At 38.2% G+C, this 20,409-nt stretch overlaps 1 protein-coding gene, 1 long non-coding RNA gene and 1 pseudogene across 3 annotated transcripts; 2 read left to right on the forward strand and 1 right to left on the reverse strand.

Annotated features, from left to right (window-relative positions):
- Window positions 1-363: 363 nt before the first annotated feature.
- On the reverse strand, window positions 364-3,792 carry LOC104773932 (uncharacterized; annotated as a pseudogene). Its single transcript, XR_015557869.1, has 10 exons — window positions 2,909-3,792; window positions 2,605-2,672; window positions 2,254-2,364; window positions 2,079-2,170; window positions 1,901-1,999; window positions 1,734-1,818; window positions 1,616-1,649; window positions 1,346-1,484; window positions 1,144-1,198; window positions 364-962 (listed from the first exon to the last, which is right to left on the reverse strand). The product of XR_015557869.1 is annotated as an uncharacterized LOC104773932 (transcript).
- A 1,659-nt stretch (window positions 3,793-5,451) lies between these two features.
- LOC109131615 (uncharacterized) lies at window positions 5,452-8,021 on the forward strand. Its single transcript, XM_019242786.2, has 3 exons — window positions 5,452-6,354; window positions 6,565-7,437; window positions 7,554-8,021. The coding sequence occupies exons 1-3, from the start codon at window positions 5,452-5,454 to the stop codon at window positions 8,019-8,021; spliced, it is 2,244 nt and encodes a 747-aa protein (XP_019098331.2).
- An 11,038-nt stretch (window positions 8,022-19,059) lies between these two features.
- Window positions 19,060-19,482, forward strand: LOC147944853 (uncharacterized). The gene is made up of 3 exons (XR_015558093.1): window positions 19,060-19,178; window positions 19,260-19,344; window positions 19,439-19,482. It is a non-coding gene; the product is annotated as an uncharacterized LOC147944853 (long non-coding RNA).
- The last annotated feature ends 927 nt before the right edge of the window (window positions 19,483-20,409 follow it).

Consider the following 20,409-nt stretch of genomic DNA (forward strand, 5'->3'; position numbering starts at 1 on the left):
TGTATACCAAATAATTTTTTACTAATATCCTATTGTCTTTGATCCTATTGTCTTTGGTTCATTTTAAAAATTTGGTCATAGTTGTACCAAGTTTTATAAACTGAATGGAAGCAAAAACATACATAGTTGTCCATCGTCTATATACGAAAATTTAAAATTCGCGTCTATAAGTTATAGGCTAACAAGGGTTAGATTCAGAGAGAAAGTTTACGGTACTAAAACTAGCAAGAAAATTAGAGGACAAATTTTATGTTTGAAGATTGCAGTTTGGCTTTAGACAACGATTTCACTCTGAGCATTGAATACTGCTAATGTGGATTGAGTATCGTCCTCATTCATATCAATATACAACAACTTGTGTGATTTTGACAAATGACACTGATTTTTTTTTTATTACTTAGAAAATGCTTCCATACAAAATGCTGAAGCAAACAACTTAAACATAGAAATTGATAAAGACAAAACGGTCATAAAATACGCAGAAAAGGAAACTAGATATGCGAAGTAATGGAGGAGAACGTTGGAGTTTCTAGCTGTTTGGCATTGGTGGTGAGCATTGACGATGGTGGCTGAGAAGATACTCATGTCTTTAGGGTTGAATGGACGTCCAGGATTGTATTGATGAAATGAAGGGCCTGGATCAAAAGAGATGGATGTGGACTTGAGAAGAAAGGCAAGAGGATCACCGAAAAAAGAAAGTTTTCTTTTCTTTGAGTCTTTACGTTTAAACAGAAATCTTGTCGTTTTGGGAGCTTCTAAACACCATGGAGTCTTCATAAGGTCGTGGTGAAACAGAAGGTAAGCTACAAGTTGATCGGGTGGATGGTTCCTCCGTTGAGTTTGATCTTTTGCTTCTGATATGGTCCGCCAGCTCGTCTAGTCCAGCAGCAAGAGCGATGTCCGCATCAGGGAGAATCTCATGTGCACCGATATCTAGAGCTTGCGGTTCCCTGAAATCAAAGCTCCAACTCTTGAGTTAGATACAAAAGTTTGAATCTTTGATACACGCAGGAAAATACAACAACATGTGTGAAGTCATGTGTCTGGCCAAACCTTCGATCAGTCATCTGTAACAGAAATTTTGTTTCATCAACATTCATACAACCCCATTCATCAAACAAGTAGTAAAAGGGAAATAATTACCTTCAAGGCATCCACATGAATCAAGCAGTGTTGTTCGTGAAGGGTACTCGACCACCTAGATCAGATTTTGTTCAGAAGAGCATGAGTTTGCACTAGGACCCAAAATAATCTTAACAAACAGACACTATTGAAAACTGAAGTTTGCAAGTAATAACAAGTTATGAAAATGAAAATTGTTTAACATCTTAAAGACTAGACATGCCTACTATTTTATCAGCACGTTCTAAGAATTTTTCGACTGGAGCAGTGTGTATAACCGAAGCATCAACAAACCCAGTGTGTTCCAAGTTTGGTTGTAGAACATTCGAAACAACCCAAGGATCCATCTCAACAAAGTGCGCCTGTGGAGAAATTAATCAAGTACAAAACCATACAAAAAATTTCCTGCCACTAATATTTCTTTGCTACCTCAGAACATCCTCGACTGATTGCTTCAATTCCTACATACCACTGTAAAAATCCAACCACTTACCAGGACGCAGAGACGTGGGACAACCGCCAGCAGCCTACATAATAAAGAGAAGAATCAGTCTTGGAATGTTAATCTCACAGAACAATAAAAAGAGTCAATATCTCTCATTACTCTTTACCTGGAGAATCCCAAAAGCTGCTCCTTTAACAACTTCCGTCATAGGTCTCACATCCATTCCCTTAAGAGAAAGTTCCTGCAAGAACCTAAAACACAAAACACATTTGAGAAAATCAAACAACAGAAACCCCTAAAAACAAGAAAATGAAACAAAGCAAATACACACACCTGAAGTAACCTATGAGTTGTTCTTGTCTGTACTACAACAACTTCTTCTACTTGATGGCTGTTCCTTCCACTCATTTTCTCTTCTTTCCTCCTCGCCTTCTACAATGTGCAATAAGAACTCAAGCTTCACCTCTCAACAATTTATCAGAAACCAAATCGAAAAAAATTGAAAATCTACCTTAGATTGAGACCCAAAGTCATCATTGGCGTCATAACCATATTGTTCCAGCAACAATTTCTAATCCTCGCTTGCTAAACCAGTTCCTGAATCTGCAAAATCACAAGACATAAACTGAGAAAAGACACACCTTTTGCTATATGTTTGATTTTATGAGAGATGGAAAAGTTCACACTTTTACGGCTCGAGACGACGGATCTTCGAACACGCAGTGGAGTAGAGATTTTGAAGAGGTGAATTTGAGGGAAAGAAGAACACGAGACACCCAGATTTGCCTTCTTTCTGCCTGCCAAAAAAGTTTCAGAAACAAAGAAAAAATTAAACGGAAGGGTTACACAAAACAGGTCTAGTTAAAAAAAAAAACAAAGAGTCAAATTTTCAGATATAAAACGATCTTACTTTGCGGTCTTAAAATTACTCAAGAAACAGAGATTAGGTCAAAATTTCTCCCAAATTATATCTCTTTATGCAAAATTGAGCTACATAAAAAAAATTACGAACCCAACCAATCAAGATAACACATCACCGTCCATACAAATCTTTTTGAGAGCCACAATTTCACCAGTTTTGATCTCTTTAGCCATGTATACTTGACTGTAAAAGCAAACAAAAACAATCAAATACCTTAAAGCCAAAGCAATATGCATTGTAAAAAGCCTAATCATCATCATCATCATCATACAATCAAAAGTCGCTTCGAAAAAAATCAATTTTGTCAATCCCTAAGTAAAAAAAATCAAGCCTTTTGAACACCCCAAAAGTGTGAAGTTGAATTGAAAAAAGGAATGACCTTGGGCTGAGACTATATATCGAACAGAAGAACTACTTACCTGAGAATCTTGCTAAAAAGCTTGAATGAGAACTACTTCTTTCCTTTGTGTATCCTGAAAACTATGAAAACAATCGGAGTTCAGTAAAAACTGACACTTTTTAGCTTCAAAGAAGTATACAATTCAATCTCCTCCAAAGCGGCAAAATGTTGAATAGCTTATCAAATCCCATCAAAATTTAGAAATTGGCAGCCAAAGAAAAGAAAAAAAAAAACTCCAAATTTGGGATTTAAAGAGAGAGAGATAACGTATGGTCAATAGCAGAAGACTTGAGCAGTTCTAGAGCAGAGACGCTGGTTGATTTAGAAGTGGAAATCTCGCAACGGGCTCTCTGGATTAGACCTCGCTTGTTCCTATTATTGTTCATGGGAAGATCATGAATCCCGATTACACCAAACGGCGCCGGAGAAGAAGAAGATGATGATGATGGGTTAAGTTGATTCGATAACAAATATTCCAGCTTTGTGGTAACAGCAAAGGCGTTAGAAACCGCCATAGATTCCGAGTTTATAAAGCAAGCAATATCAGTTAATCGTGGTAATTGGTATACGGGTCCGCCTCCAAGTCGACTCCAGAGAACCGCCGCTCTGCAACACACGTCCCAGCCACCGTGGATGCGTCACTGCCGCGTTGCTTGTCATAAACCCACCGCTGCGCTGACGGGAGTGAAAGATTGCTCATTTTTGTTGTTGCTGGTCGGACGATAACTCAGACAAAATAAAAACTAGATCTAAAACTTTGTTCTCGAGAGAAAGTGAATCAAATTAGAAGGAATCAATATGATGTTTTTTGCCCACCCAAATTTTAAGAGAATCCAAAAAAACACGAATCGATCATTCAAGTTTGTTGTGTTTCAGATCTCAAGATCAAAAGCATAAAATCTCTAAGTTTTTTTTTTTAACCAAATTTAATTATAAATGGTATAAAACATAATAAAACACACGACTCAGATATAAAAGTAATTTGTAAACTTTTATGTGTTATTTGAATAAGTCGAAAATCTCAACGTGTTAGTCTAGTAATAAATCTACTTTTATGTAATATTCTAGGTAATTTCCCTTTTATATATTTAACATTTTTCAATTTTTATTTTATTTATATAAAAATAAAATATTTCTTTTATATTTCTTATCTTTCTAATCTATTCAAATTTATTTTTTAAATTTTCATAGTTAAATTTAAATTCACAGATATTGGTTTTAACAAAAAAAAATCAAGTTTATTTGAGAATTAGATGTTCATATTCTTTTTAAACAATCAATGTGTAAAAATGAGTTAGCCACATAAATAATTTACTTTAATATATATATAAAATTGAATTTTTCATTCATTTTCACTCTATCCTTATTGGTTTATTTTCATTTAATGCTAATTGCTTAAACAATATTTAAGACCCAATTAACACAATATATTTATAATTCACACATTAAAACAAAATTATAACTGAAATAAATAAATTATGCATTAATCATATTCCACCACTCAATTTTATTTAGGGTGAGTTACTAGAATATTGCATAAAAGCTTCCTTATTACAAAAGCAACATACAATTGTTTGTAATGACTAGAGTAACACCTTGTACCTATACTACCCCTGAAACTAGTGTTGAGAAAAAACGTAATTACGACTAATGCCATTAGGAAAAAAAAAAACATTGGAAGTTGGGACTAAGTCTACCGATCCTTTGATGGTAGATTTATACACGTGGACTGATTAAAGGTGTACGTCAGATATTTTTGGTACACTTAGTTGTAGTCTTGGTACACTTATAGGTCACTGTTGATGGTACACTTAGTTGTAGTATTGGTACACTTATCGGTGGACGTACATGAAATCGATTCGTTAGATTAAGTTGGTAGAGGAATTTCCCTTTGATGATAGACTTTTGTTTTAAGCGCGTGTAGCGGCAAACGTAACAGGGTGGGAAGATATTTATGGTAGACTAATGGCATGTTGCGACAGATTTATGCGACAACCTTCTCTCCTTACAGATATTTTTGGTATACTTTGTTTGTTTTTTGAAATAGTTTTCGTAGTGTTGTGGTAGGCTTCTTGTCCGTGGTAGATTTAGTAAGCAAGATTGACAGCTGTAAAGTCTTACCAGAATAACACGAATTTGTTTGAGCTGGCAAAGACAGTCGAGCGTTGCGATAGACTTATTGGAAGAAGATCTAAACACCTTTACTGTTCTTCCGATCTATGGTGTTCATGTAATAAAGTTTGTAGCAGATTCATCAATCGTGTTCTGTTTGTCTGCCGGAGCAAACGTCTTTTTCCTACTCAGTTTCTTTAATCTTTGATCTCGGTTCATCCATGGAAGAGCAAGATATCGTATTGGCGTGTGGGAGGTGGAGGGTAGACAAAAAGCGCTGGTTGTTTGATGTTGATACTAGGAAAGGGTGCAAGATTATAGTTGCCGATAAAGAAACAAAGTTTGAAGACTTTACTGCTATGGTGTACGATGACTTTGGTTTCTGTGAAAGAACTTCCGCGATAAAGTTGAGCTATATGTTAGATAGATATAAAAAAAAGCGGATGTTATATGCCACCGGTGATTGTTTCAAATGGTCGGCAGTTTCAAAACTTTCTCAAACAGCATAGGAGTGAACTCATCCGGCTATGCGTTGAGATCGAAGCTAAATCTGGTGAAACCTTGTTCGAGGAAGTTAAACCGAAAACCCCAGAACCAACACCCAAGACCCCTGAAGTCGTTGTAGATGATTTCGTAGGCGTGGCAGAGGAAATGGGAGAGAAAGATGATGAGTACGAGAGTCGGAAGGAAGACGGTGAAGATAATGTAGGAAATGATCTAGATGAAGATGAAGCAGATGACGAGGACAACAGTAGATTTGATTACTGTGACGACAGCGATGGTGCAAGTTCAGGGGATGAAGACTATCTGCTGTACTCCAACTTCGCCCCGGATGAAGCAGAGGAATCATTGGACGACGGACCTGGGGGTGGGTCTTGTATAGAGGAAAATGTGTGTAACACAGAATCAAATAACCGTACCCGCAAGACTAACTCTGCAACTGATGCAATTGAGAAGGAGGTTCGCAAAATAGAAAACGGAGGTGGTGATATTGCTGTGGGGGATAAGTTTGATAGCAAAGAAACATTGGTGGCAAGGTTGAGGGTGCTGAGTGTATTAGATAAATATGATTACAATGTTCGATATTCAACGCCCGTTTTGTTAATCGTTGAGTGTTGGGTAAAAGGTTGTAAATGGAGAATACGGGCTTCAACCATGGGTGATTCGCCGGTGTTTCATATTTGCAGATATTGTCGTGAACATACTTGCTCTGTTACGGAACGATATGGCCGTAGCCGTAATGCTAAACCACCAATCCTAGCTCAATTATACAAGGATTATGTTGGTGGTGTGGGAAGTTCTGTTGTGCCAAATCTTGTTGGGGATGGGCTCAACCTACGATATGGTGTACAGGTTGGCTACTGGAATACTTGAATATGTTTGTTTTATGGTTGGCTCTGTGAGTGTACTTGTTTATAGGGTGTACAAACAGATCGTAACTTAAGTTTGTTGAGTTTGTCAGAAATTAGTTGATTCTATGGCCTGCACTGCACATATATATAATTTGATCTAGTTGATAGTGTTTAGTGCTGATGTCTTTTACTGACAATTTTCATATAATAGCTTGGCTACTGGAAGGCACATCGTACACTTATAAAGGCGCGGGAGTATGTTAGGGGTACACCTGAAAGTGGATACGCTGAATTACCGGCATATTTATACAGGCTGAGGTCCTCTAATCCGGGGACCCTTACTAGACTGGTCGTTGATGCAGAAGACAGATTCAAGTATGTTTTCATTGCGATTGCTGGATGCATTAAGGGTTTCAGGTATATGCGGAAAGTTGTAGTTGTAGATGGAACCTTTTTGAAAGGTGAATTCAAAGGGACTCTTCTGATAGCGACAACACAAGATGGGAATTTTAATATTTTCCCTCTGGCGTATGCGGTTGTTGATACAGAGAACGACGTGTCGTGGGAATGGTTCTTTACTCAATTAAGTAGTGTAATTCCTGATGATGAAGAGCTTGCACTGATATCTGACCGGCATAAATCTATTGGTAAAGCTATCGCTAAAGTGTACCCCCTGGCAAGTCGAGGAATCTGCACTTATCATCTTCACAAGAATATTATCCTAAGATTTAGTGGGAGCGAAACATTCCGGCTGGTAAAAAAAGCAGCTGCAGCGTACCGTGTAGTTGATTTCGAAGAAATCTTCCAGCAAATTCAAGAAGCGAATCCGCAACTGCATGCTTACTTGGTTCGTGCAGATGTAACCAAGTGGAGCAGGGCGCACTTTCCTGGTGATAGGTACAACTTCACCACGAGCAACATTGCAGAATCACTAAACAAAGTACTGAATCCTGCCAGAGCCTATCCCATTGTAGAGTTACTAGAAGCTGTTCGGAATATGTTGACACGTTGGTTTGCTACAAGGAGAAAACAAGCTGCCGCAATGCCAACTTTACTCACCAAAGGAGTGGAGAACCTGTTACAGGTGTGACATTCATTAACATATCCATCGATATATATGTTAACGAAAGGCCTGAAAAATGTTAGTGGATATGTTTTGTTGTTTTGGTTATATGAACTTACGCTTTGATTTACTCATAGGCACGTATTGAACAGTCAAGGCGTCTAAAGGTTCAAGAAATTGATGAAGATCGATTTGAAGTAAGTGGTGGTAACTCAACGCATGTTGTCAATCTGAGGTATAAGAGGTGTTCATGTAGGCGTTTTGATCTAGAGAGGATGCCATGCGTACATGCTATCGCAGCCGCATATACGGCCAACGTATCAGTTATAAACCAGCACCATCCATACTTCCGCAGAGACAGCCTCTGCAGTGGGTATGTGGAGGCGATAATGCCGATAGATACATCCTGCATCGTTCCTACTGATATTACACCGTCCAGATGTAAACCGCCTTTTGTTAGGAATCCTCCAGGAAGGCCAAAGATGACGAGGAGGAAGTCTTTTGTCGAGGTTGCGTTGGAGACGAAGCGGCCCCACAAACAGCATGCTTGTTCTCAGTGTCAACAGGTTGGCCACAACCGTACAACATGTCCAGCTAATACGTAGTGCATGGGCGACAATAGACGTGTTATCTTTAATTGGCGTGAGGATAATACTCTTTTTTCGTAAGTGCCAACATAGCTTTTTGTAACATGTTTATGATGGCCCTTTTTAATTTCTAAGCCCACATTTTTGTTTAACTATAATTGTTGGAGAAATTGTTGCCGGCTGCCCTAAATGGGCCTATTACTCGTGTGGGCTTTTTAGAAATCTCAAGCAAACGGTTTTCTGTTTGAATAAGAAGCTTTTTAAAGCGAAATATATCTGTTTGTGGGCTTTATATGGTCCATTAGAGAGGACATAATTCGATGGTTGGATAGTGTTGACATGTTCACTTATCGTAGATAACTATTGTTATGTACGTACATATATTGCGGAGTACTAAATTTTATATTTTGTTGACAAAACATAACCATATATTATCCATAATCAGCGTAACATTGGGTTCATTCAAAAGTACAAACACACCGGGGAAAAAAAGTTAATAAATTGCATAGATCTGTGCCGGTTCTTTAAATAAATATGGTACACTCCCTGAGTTCTCCCTTTCGCTCATATGGTTCCTTTATTCTCAAGGTACTGCATTCTCCCCTACGTGCTCCATTATATGTTTTATATAGTAACGTCCAGCGATTTCAGATCTGCGGTAAATATAGAAAGTGTATTAACGTATTTGATAGTAGCAACAAATACAATTAGGTCTTTTAGTAGGAAAACAAAGAGCTTACATCTCCTTGTGATGTTCCATTCCCTCGAAATCTGGTTTTATATAGAACAGCGAAGAGGCGGTTGTGTTGACGAGGCAAGGAGCACCTTCAGAACATTTACAAAATTAGTTGTATATGGTTTCACAAGGCTGGTTTCCTTATCTGATCTATAAAATCGAACATACCTTCGTAGCTTCCAACCTTCCAGAACCGCAAAATACAAAAGACAGGTTCGGATGTAAAAGTAAGATGACACCCGAGTGCTTCCCAAGCATTTATGAAGCAAGCAGCATAATCATCTAGGGCACGACACTTGAGGGTTTCATTCTTACGATCTTCTCAGGTTAATATTGAACGGGAATACGAAATAACTTTAAATGTAAATGTATTGAAAAGGTAGCACAAATCTCCTTTACGTCCCATTCAGTAGGGTGAGGACAACTTCATTGGCCGCATTTGCCCCCTCGAGTAATCTTCTGTCTTCCACCCCAACTACACACCCACAGACATCTGATTCGGGGTAGACACATACTTTAAATGTTACGACCTATGTATTTTGATATGAAATTGTCTACTAACCTATTTATTTAGTATGAGGCCTAAAAACTAGTGATAATCACAAATATATCAATTAGCAAACGTTTTTTAACGTTGTTTCAAACGATTTGTGTAATTGAAAATTGAAGATAAGCGTACTGAATGATATGGGATGGGTAATTCTCCCTCGAGATATATCACCCAAATCTTCGAAAGGGAAGTAGTGTTTTTGATTCACCGGTGAGAGCAGGCCCATCATCGACTCATCAGTAAATTTGATTTGGAAAGGATGATGTGTATTCCTCTCCCTAAGTGTTGGCTGGATGACCTTGAAATTCCTAATTTCATACCAATCACCATCATAGATATACTTCCTCATTTTCTTATAGGTCCCTGGTAAAAACGCCACCTCGATTGTGTCACCCTACAAATTGCATATCAATTGTGTAGAAGACCACTGCGTTGGTTAACAACTTCGTGCAAATATTTTACAAAGCAAAGTGGACTAACCCGTGTATCAGCAAGGAGCATAACCCGCTTCCAAAAGAACTCAGTAACATACCACGAATTCAAGACCTTCGCTTGGATAATCCAATTTGTTTTTCCTGGTCTAAGATCAGCGATGGCATCAACTCTAAACTCCATGGTTTTTTCTGATAAGATCCTGTTACTCGTGTCTACCCTGGGTTTGGAAAGGAGACAGGGTGATGCTATTTAAATAAAACAAAACGTCGCGACTCTTCGCTTTCTTTGTTTTTCTTCGGGTTTATATTTCAAATTTACTTTAATTCGTAGTTTACATATTAAAAAACCATAATTTAATTGCCGGTCCAGCAACATTGGAGGCCCAATGCAAAAAGAAATTGTATTGTTTACTTTTAAATTGAGGCCTTCTGATGTGCGTTCGAATGGGCTGATTAAATTTGACCGAATGTTGTTTGAGTTTAAGAAATAAACAACAAATCCATACCGAATGGGCTTATTAAAATTGAGGCCCGATACCTTGAAATCATAGGGATGTGAACACTTCCCGACTTCACCAACCGAATGCACAGTAGTAATAAAACAATACATTTCTCGTACCAAACGTAAGGACCCATGTACCCACACACACTTTGTTGTACATACACAATTGGCAGATATATCTATTGTGTATAGTTCTTTTGCAAGATAGAACAGTTACAAAAGGAAATTAAACAACATCAAGTGGTACATGCTTAAAAATAAGTAGAAGAGAAAACCATTGAAACAAAAGGCCGGATTCAGTCCGCGTAAAGCCTATGACGTAGATATTAGTACTGCGTTTATAACAGAAGGCATTTAGATGAAACGTTTAGGGCGAAACATCTAAAGAGATAATATAAATTAAGGATCTCGGATATAGATTTCGCCAACCACCAAAGGCCGCAATTGTTGCACACCATGTCATAGTCTCGATAGTTGAGAGAGTACAGACCATGCTCCAATAAACACAATTTAGCACATTCCGGAGAAGGGATCAAAGGGGCAATCGGATAGACGAATGTATCCTTGTACGTGTTTTCTCGCGCCGTCTGATATCTACCCAGCAACATGAACAACTCCCTGCCCAAAATCCTTGTTTGAGTTGTATTTAGTTGGTAGTGGTATTCCAAAAACAGGTAAAGATAATGACCCGCCATGTCGAGGTTCCCATGTAACATAGAAAAAAATCCACATGCTAGTGTGGCATCATCTCTTGCGGGTACGTTACGAGTTAGAAGTGCAATACCTCCCTCAATGTCGCTTTCCTCGGCAACAACCCGGAGACCTTCGTAATAGATTGCCTTTTTGTTCCCAGCGTCAAGGCATTTTTCGAAGATACGCCGGTGCATCCCTTCCTCTTTTATTCTACGATTTCGATGATGTAATTTTTGGAACCAAGAAGGATGGCAAGTAATGCTGGAGATGTTAGCATCCTTGAGAACTTGAGGCCTAAACGCTATTTTGACTCCTCGAGGTCCTGCCTTGACTATTGGAGCTAGGTAGTTCAAACCATCAACTGCGAGAAACCCGAAGATGATAATCAACATCTCATCTGGTAGATGAGGCATTTTTTGAGACGCAGACGCCATCTTGCTGTGATTTTTCAGTAGGAACTACAACTTGTACAGAAGGGTGTTTGAAGAACACAAAGTTCAGGTTGCACTCAGTGGGACTGGTAATTATAATTTATAGAACGCTAACGAGATACGTATTTAGCTAACACCCTACCCGTTTATTGTTGTAATGCGCCGAGACAAACGTCACTTACTACTGTTTAATTAAAACTCGCTGAGATATAAATCACATCACGCTGAGATAACACGACTTGGGGGGTAGGAGTTGTCACTTCGTCCAACCTACTGCTGTCATGTCTACCCTAAGTAGAGCCTAGCGGAATTTAAGAGAAATAATTGTCTAAGTAGTGTATAACGCATTTGACATCCGTTATTATGGTGGCGCCACGTATATACTAATACGAAATAGAAGAATCTGCGTCAGCGGATATATTTATAATTAATTTGCATAAAGGGGGTTTTGCTCACCCAAACAATAATTGCATAAAGGGAGATAATGCCTGAACTATTCCTTCCCATTCTACGAACACGCAAATTGCAAAATCTAATACGTACAAGGCCTAAAGTATATACTATTGTACGTACACTAAAAGTACATTCTCTTGAACGTACACTGAAATTACAAATGTTGTTATTACACTAATATCTTTCAGGTTGTGTACGTCTTAGTATTATATATAAGTGGTTTTGCAATGGGTAGGTACGAGTTTTAGGCACCCAACCTCTTAGTTTTCGTAAACAACATATTAAGTAGCGATAGATTCCGCGTTCTTATGAAGGATACAACCTAGGTGTTACATGAACCAAAATGGTAGTACAACAGGGAGACATTGTAAACGGATTTAGTTGCCGTAGAAGGATTCTAGAAGATATAAGAACTGCGTTGAAAACATGATATTCGTTACATATTACGTTTAGGGCGAAACATATTATGAGAAAAGTAACTACAGGATCTCGGACATAGCTTTCGCCAACCACCAGAGGCCGCAATTTCTACAGCCAATGTCATAATCTTCATACCATTTGTTTTTGAAACCATGCTTCAATAAACACAATCGACCACATTCCGGAGAAGGGATAAAGGGAGCAATAGGATAGACGAATGTGTTCCTGTATGTGTCTACTCGCGCCGTCTGATATCTACACAGCAACCGGAACACCCCCTTGGCCAGAAACCTTGCTCGTTCCGATTTAAGTGGGTAGTGATGTGAATCAAACAGTTGAAGAAAATGTCTTGCCATCTCGCAGTTCCCATCTAACATAGAAAAAAACCCACAAGCGAGTGTCGCTATAGGTTCCGCGGGAACGTTACGAGTTAGGAGTGCGATACCTTGCTTAATGTCTTCCACCTCGGCAACAACCCGGAAACCTTCGAAAAAAATTACCTGTTTGTTGCCAGCATCTAGGCATTTATTGAAGATACGCCTGTGGATCCCTTCATTTTGGACTCTACCATTTGGGTGATGTGGTGCTTGAAACATCGTCGGATCCCAGCATAAGGTGAAGATGTTAGCATCCTTTAAAACTTGGGGAGAGAGCGCCGTTTCTACACCTCGATGACCTGCCTTCAGTATTGGAGCGAGGTACTCCAAACCATCAACTGCGAGAAAGCCGAGGATTTTAATCAATATTTCATCGGGTATATCAGGCATTTTTTGAGTTGCAGTCGTCATTTTCACTTGAATTTTCTAAAACAATGTTTCGTATGTGTTGCAACTTGTGGAGGGTACTCTAAATAAAGAGAAAGTTCTAGTTTGGAGTTGCAGGGTTTTTAATAATTATATATAGAATGCTAACCAGAAACATATTTAGTTCACACTGTGGTCGTTACGTACAATTGTGACCAGATTTCGTAACTTAGTAATGATTACAAACACATCATATTAAACGTACTCATCAAGACACATCGATGAGATATAAGTCACATCCCTCTACTTACTTGTTAAACAACTCTTCTACGTCTTCCCATATAAGACTTTTGCGGGTATCAGTTGTCACATCGCAGTTGCCAACTGGTGTCATGTCTGACAATAGACGTTAAGCTGAGCGGGTAGTGAATAATCGAGATTGAGATAGTAGATTATAGTAGTAGACTTCAAATCCGTAATATGGTTATGACACGTGTATACTAATAGGGGATGTGAGGGATTATATATGGTTATGATGTAAAGAGGCCTAAAATATTCCAACCGGCCCATTAAGATTCTCAAAACGACACTCCATCTATATTGTTAGTGGATGTTTATAAACTCTTAATAATTAGTGGTTTGATGTTACATCGCCATCTTGTCACGCAGTTATATCAAGTATCATTTATATCCATACCAAATACTTCCCCAACCATATCAAACGATTGTATTATAAAATCGTTTGCATTACAATGTGCACATAATACTTTCACTACAAATATGACCAACCCAAATCTTCCTGACGATCTGTTGGCGCGAATAGCTAAACTAATGGCAGCAAAACACTGGTGGTACATGCAGTCACTCCTACGTTCGGGAAATAGAGGCAAAACTATAGTTTACCGTCGCAACGTCTTGAAAGAGGCAAACATCTTCAACATGTGCAGTGACCCCGATGATATCATGTTTGGTGGTCGACACCGGAAGTTTTTTGAAAGGTGCCTTGATGCGGATAATCCAACGGCCATATATTATGAAGGCCTTCGTCTTGCAACAAAAGATGGGGACATTGAAGGGGCCATAAATTTATTCCTGCGTAACGTACCAACACATGCCGACGCTACTCTTGCGTCTGCCATGTTGTGCATCTGTAAAGGGTCCGGAGTCCAGGCGGGTCATTTGCTTCAGCTGTTTTCTATAAAACACTACCCACTTGACTCCGAAGAGGTTGGAGATATGTGTGAAGAACTCATCACCGAGCTTATTCACTATGGAGCTTCACACAATACAACTTATGGTGTGTTTTTTGACTACCCTGATGATGGGGAAATAACAACTCCTTCGTGCGCACTAAAATGCGCGCTCTCAATGAGGAAGGAAGACGTACTCAATATGGTGGGCCCTTACAAGCATCGTTGCAGGAAATGCACAATCTGGTGGTGCGCTCGCCGAATTAGTCAAATGCTTTGGTAGTTTTATAACGAAACATGTTTGCATTTCCTCGTTTCCGTGTACACCCTATCTCCTATCAATTCTAATTTTAATATTAAACGAAGTATTTTGTCAGCGATGCACCTTTGCAGAATAAGTCAAGCTAATAAAGGTAACCACGAACTTTGTTAGATGTGATAACTGGCTATTAGTTTTAGTAAAACTAATAGTTTATCGAATATCTTATTATGTACGATACATGGCTAAGACCTAGATCAACAGTTACATGCACGTGTAGCTCGAATTGAATATTACCCTTTTATACTTAAAATTGAAACCACTATATTTAATATATAATATAGGGAAATTAACAATGTGTTTGTATCTAATAGTAGTCGTATTTAATGCAATGACATGTTGCTATTTTTAATGCAATGGCCAACTGATTTGACGTCCATATAAGTGAATTTTAATCCATATGACTTGCAGGGTTGTAGATGTCAAATATCAGTTATGTAATTTTACTTATATACGTACACGAGTACCAAAGAACCAACATAGCTTGTTGAATACTTTTGGCGTGGCTAATAAACATAATTGAATCATTACATTTTTATATAAATATATTCCTATACAATCAGTACATTTTACTGTTAAATACCATCGAATTAATTACCTGTTATAGTAAAAATAAAATTACCACTGTTCTCACTATATATAGATGTGTGTACGTAAGAAGATGTTTTATTCCCTACACACAGCAAATACCATCCACAGCCCATATCGTCTCCAACAAAATAAAAAACAAAAACAAAAACAATGAACACCCCTCCGAACGAGATATTCCTGGCCATCAAGCTACCAAACCCTACAAGCCTCCTTGTCAATTTTATTCCCGTATCTGTCACTTCTATCCCCGTATTGGTCGAGGCGCTGAACACTGTCGACCTCCAAACTGTTCAACTTCGTCCGTTCATCACTATGGAGTCTAAGTTCAGGCCCTACTTTGAGCTTCTCCTATACAGGGGCCACATCGTAGCGAACTATCTTGAGGGCGTCAGGCTAGCTTCAAACTCCCCCACCTTTGCTGAAGGTATGGCAAAGCTACGCTATTTTGCACCAACGGATCCGTATGCGAATTTCGCTTATGTGCTGTTCGCAATGTTTACCGGCCAAGTGACAGAGGACGAGGCGTTTGGCAATATTTTCTGGTTCTTGGTCCCTCACATGAACACCGCCGTTGAAGTCGCTGGCCTGGTTATGTACCATGTTGCGAACCTCCATCTCGGTGGTCCCCTTTTTGAAGTGAGATCGTCGCCTTCTCTCCTCCACCGCCGTAGGTGTACTTGCAGTAGCTACCTCACCGGGTGTAAGTCCTGTTTTTTCTACTGGTATGCACAGGAGTTGCGCCCGTTCTTTTAAGATCCTCTTTTCATGTTTTTATTTTTTTTGCGGATTAACCTTAGTGACGACGTTTTCAACTAGGTTAATGTATAAATATTATGTACTTGATGGTTGTTTTTTTCTTTTTGGAACCTCGAACCGTTATCCGGTGTATGCCGGAGTTTATTTTATAATCAACGTATGTATTCTATTTAGTGTTATCCCGCCATCGTACACGGTGCCACACCTATGTATTTGTGTACGTACAACGTAACAGGGCATCGTACATAAATACATAGTTTTACACGGTTCCAAACTAGTTCTATTGTGTGTGACGTGTACGTACACATGGACTAGTCCCGTTCATATCGTCTTGTTTTATTTAATAACATACCCTACAAATTATCGATGTACGTACCACCGCTCATATAAGTTCACATGTACGTACCAGACGTATACAACAACACATTAAAACAAAAAAAAAAATAAACTTTAAAGAGCAGCTATTGGAGATTATAGAACTAAAGGATTTCACATATAGATTTCGCCAACCACCAAAGTCCGCAATTAGTACACAAGATGTCGTAATCTCGAAAGTTTATAGAGAAGAAACCGGATTGGATACAACAAATGGCGGCTTAGTCCGGGTTAGGGATGAGGTGAGTAGATGGATAGACGAATGTATCCTTGTACGTGTTTTGAATTGCCACCTGATATGTAAACAACAGGCGAAACACAGACTTGCCTACAAAGCTGACCCCATGCAATTTGAGAGGAAAGTGATGTGCATCAAATAAGTGAAGAAAATGAACCGCCATCTGTTCGCTTCCATATAAAATAGAAAAGATACCACATGGCAGTGTTGCCTCAGCGTCTGCGGGAACGTTACGAGATAGAACAGAAATGCCTCGCTTGATGTCTCTCTCCTCCGCAACAATCCGGAGGCCCTCGTAGTAGATTGCAACTTCGTTTCCAGCTTTGAAGCATTTTTTGAATATACGCCTATGAATCCCTTTATCTTGAGGGCCACCATTTGGGTCGTCTGACGTTTGGATCAATAACGGATCCCAACAGATGTTGTAGATGTTTGCATCCTTTAGAACATAGGGGTCGAGCACCGTCTTTAGTCCTCGCCGACCCGACTTCAAAATTGGAGCAAGGTGCGACAGCCCATCTACTGCGAGAAGCCTAAAGATTTCGAGTAAAATATCATCAGGGAGATATGGGAGCTTATTGTGTGCTTTCGGCATTTTTTATTTTTTTTGAGATTTCGTTATCGGAGCTATTATATATGCTTCAACAATAAAGGAGGTAGGTTGTGAAATTTGTATATAAACTGTACAATATAATTACTCTGCGTGTCCTTTTAGCACAATGCGTATTGAAGAATAAGTTACACAGAGTAATTAGTTGGGAAAAGGTGTACGTAATGCTTACGCAACATCATACTGGTTCACACGATAAAGGTTTTTCTCTCGTCGTCTCGGTAACCAAAAATATATACTGTACTCGTTGGGCAAAGTTTATAATTATTACTTGCTTAAAAAGTGATCAGTAAACACTATGATGAGATAATAGTCATTTCAAAATATAAGTAAGAATGATTTTACACAAAAGAAGATGTCAAATCCCTGCATGTACTTGTCGCATTTAATGCTATAGCTATTGGCTGTTCCGGACGTCAAATTGGAAAGTTGTGTAGTTCGTATATAATTTGTCTCAAATCTGGTTTGTAGAAAAAGACATGTTTCCGTACTAGCATATTTTACAAATAAAATTACACGAGTTCTCTAACTTTATAAATCAAATATGTGGCTGTTCAAGATAGATATTATTTTTAACTGCAGTTTATTTGTCTTTTTGTGGTTAATGCATGAGAAAGACATGCATAAATTGTATACCTTTTTATTATGCTCTTCACCCTTAATCTAGAAAAGCTAAATATTTGATCTACCTTTACTCTGCTTGTAAATCTGAAACCGCTAATAACCGAATATTATTTAAAACAAGCCCGATTAAACCATCTCTTGAAGTGTTTATCACAATTATGGTACAGGGTTTCGAATTGAGGGAAACATAATTTTGGTCTATCGATGCTTGTTAACATTTATGAGTGTAATGGTTAAGGTGTGGGCTTAGCGATATCCTCTTTCGTTTTGGTCGGGATCTTGTTATTAATTTATGATTCCCGGTTATTTGTTAGTCTTGTAAATATACAAACTATACATATGTACGTATACTACATTGGGAAGGTACGTACATTTAGGGTCTTATTAAACGGACACCATGGAAAGTTGAAAGGCCGCGCCGTTTCAAGATTTCGCTCTCCGTAAATGTTTAAATTGCTCTCAACCTTCGTCAAATCCTAACACAGTTTAAAGTAAGAGATATCCAAAATCTGAGATCACCATGAGCTTCAGAACCGATCGTATTGCTGAACTGGATCGTGAGAGAAGGAATTGGTGTTGGTGTATCCACGCCAAGGTGTTGAACGCTTGGTCGATTCACGAATGCTTTATAAAACGAGTTCTCCTCCTTGTGGACGAAGAGGTTAGTTGAACAAGTCTTTCTTAATTCGCTAAATCCAACAGTTTTTGATGTATAACAATTTATATGTTATGAAGGGTTCCACAATCGAAGTGGCGTTTCTACAGGGTGAATACCCAAATATCCCGCCAAACCCTGAAATCGGTTCCTGGTACGATATTCGGGAGTTTAAATTAATCAATCCAACTCTCAAGGAGAGGAATACTCATCACCCATACCAAATCAAGTTTACGCATGAGTCAACCATGGATGTGATCCAACCTTTGAATCACAAAAATTACTTCCGCTTCGAGGATATCGATGATATAACTCGTGGCAGAGTTACTCATCCCGTTTCTTTCGGTATGTTTTATCTATAATTTCTTTAATATGTATATATTAATGTCCGTGGAATTATGAACTTGCGATGGTTGCTGAGATTCATTTAGTGGTCGTTTGGTCAGTTGAGGACGTTACTTTTAAGTGTATCATTTGCAAAAGTACAAAATAAACGTTACATCCCCATTTTATTTTCCCCCCCTTAGATGTTTGTGGGTGCATCGTAAATGTGGACGTCATAAGAAGACGTTACGATGGCAGGTGTATTGAAGTTGTCTTCACTCTCCTGAATGGCAGGTTAAGTACCTATTATGCTATAGACATAGTAATATACATATATATATTGGAACTTCATAGGTTTAAATTTGAAAGCAACTGTGCGTTAATGCAGGAATGAAAGTATCAAATGTCGTCTCACAGACTTCTATGCCCATCAATTCCTCTCTGATTGGGAATCAAAGGGATGTCATGTTCTCCACAAATCCGAGCCAGTGTTTTGTGTCTTCCGGTTCTTTAAGGTTGGGAGTTATGAAGGTACGTCAGATGAAATTGATATTATGATAGAAGCAAGTACATGTAATTTGTCTAGCAACTCAATTACGTAATTGTGTGTAGGCGTACCATGTCTTGTACACACCGAAGCGTCTTCTAAATTCTTCATTCGAGCAGATTTCGAAGGACTTGGCCATCACAAGGAGATGTAAGTTGATATTATATTAATAATTGGTATGAAAGCGTATGTGTTATTATCTGTTCAGACTCTCACATGTACATTTAATTTATTAAACTTATAGAAGTGAGTTTGCTGCACAACACTACATTAACAATGTGATGGGACACGATGGGACAACAATTGAAACAATTGCCCAGGAAGCAGAAAGCTCCGGAACCCATACAGAATCTGCACGGACGTTCGTCAGACTGTCCGTGGAATGAGGAATGAAAAACAAACGAGAAATAGAAATCAAATGTTATTTTCTATTTCAAATATTGGTTTAATTTCGTGAGAATATGTACAATGGTTTTATTATTAAAACGTACTCTATCCTATTTATTTAATATTCGAATAATTGTTGAAATTGAGATAGAAAATAATAGGGAGAGTTTTGAATATTAAAATTGTTATTATTAGTAGCTATTTCACAAAAATATTAGTAAATGTTTATTTCTTTTTGGACATTAAATAAAGTAAAAGAAATGACGCAATGCTTGTACTATCTCCTAATAATAAGACGAATGTTTGTATTGTCTTATCAGAAAGATAATTTATTCCCCACACCATAGTTGATGTACGTTGGAAGTCATAATATATTGTGATAGTCGTCTACGTACAGAAGCTTAAATAATCGTACAATCAATACTAGTGAATAGCAACCCTCTGGATTGATCTACTTGAGAGGAAGTGATGATAATTACGTAACTGGATACACATCAAATAAACATAATGATGAGAAAACTATCATATCTAAAGCAACAATAAATACGACTCTCTTCGAAGTTGTCACATCAGAGAACCTACAAATGTCATAGTCTAGGCTTAGGGTTAGCTGATGGTTGAGTTACAGCCGATATTTAACGAATACGAATATAATGAATTTGAAATCCGATAACACGAAAGTGACACGTGGTTCGCAATACTTATATGTTTTAGTAATTATAATCGAGTAGGCGTGCATGAGAGCTCATAAACCTAAAATGGGTTCCTTCGTAATTAAGTAGTTAACAAAAGGGTAATTTAAAACGACATCATAAAGAAAGTAGTATA

Source organism: Camelina sativa, chromosome 5 (genome assembly GCF_030686135.1).
Source record: "Camelina sativa cultivar CO46 ecotype springtype chromosome 5, ASM3068613v1".
Lineage (NCBI taxonomy): Eukaryota > Viridiplantae > Streptophyta > Magnoliopsida > Brassicales > Brassicaceae > Camelina > Camelina sativa.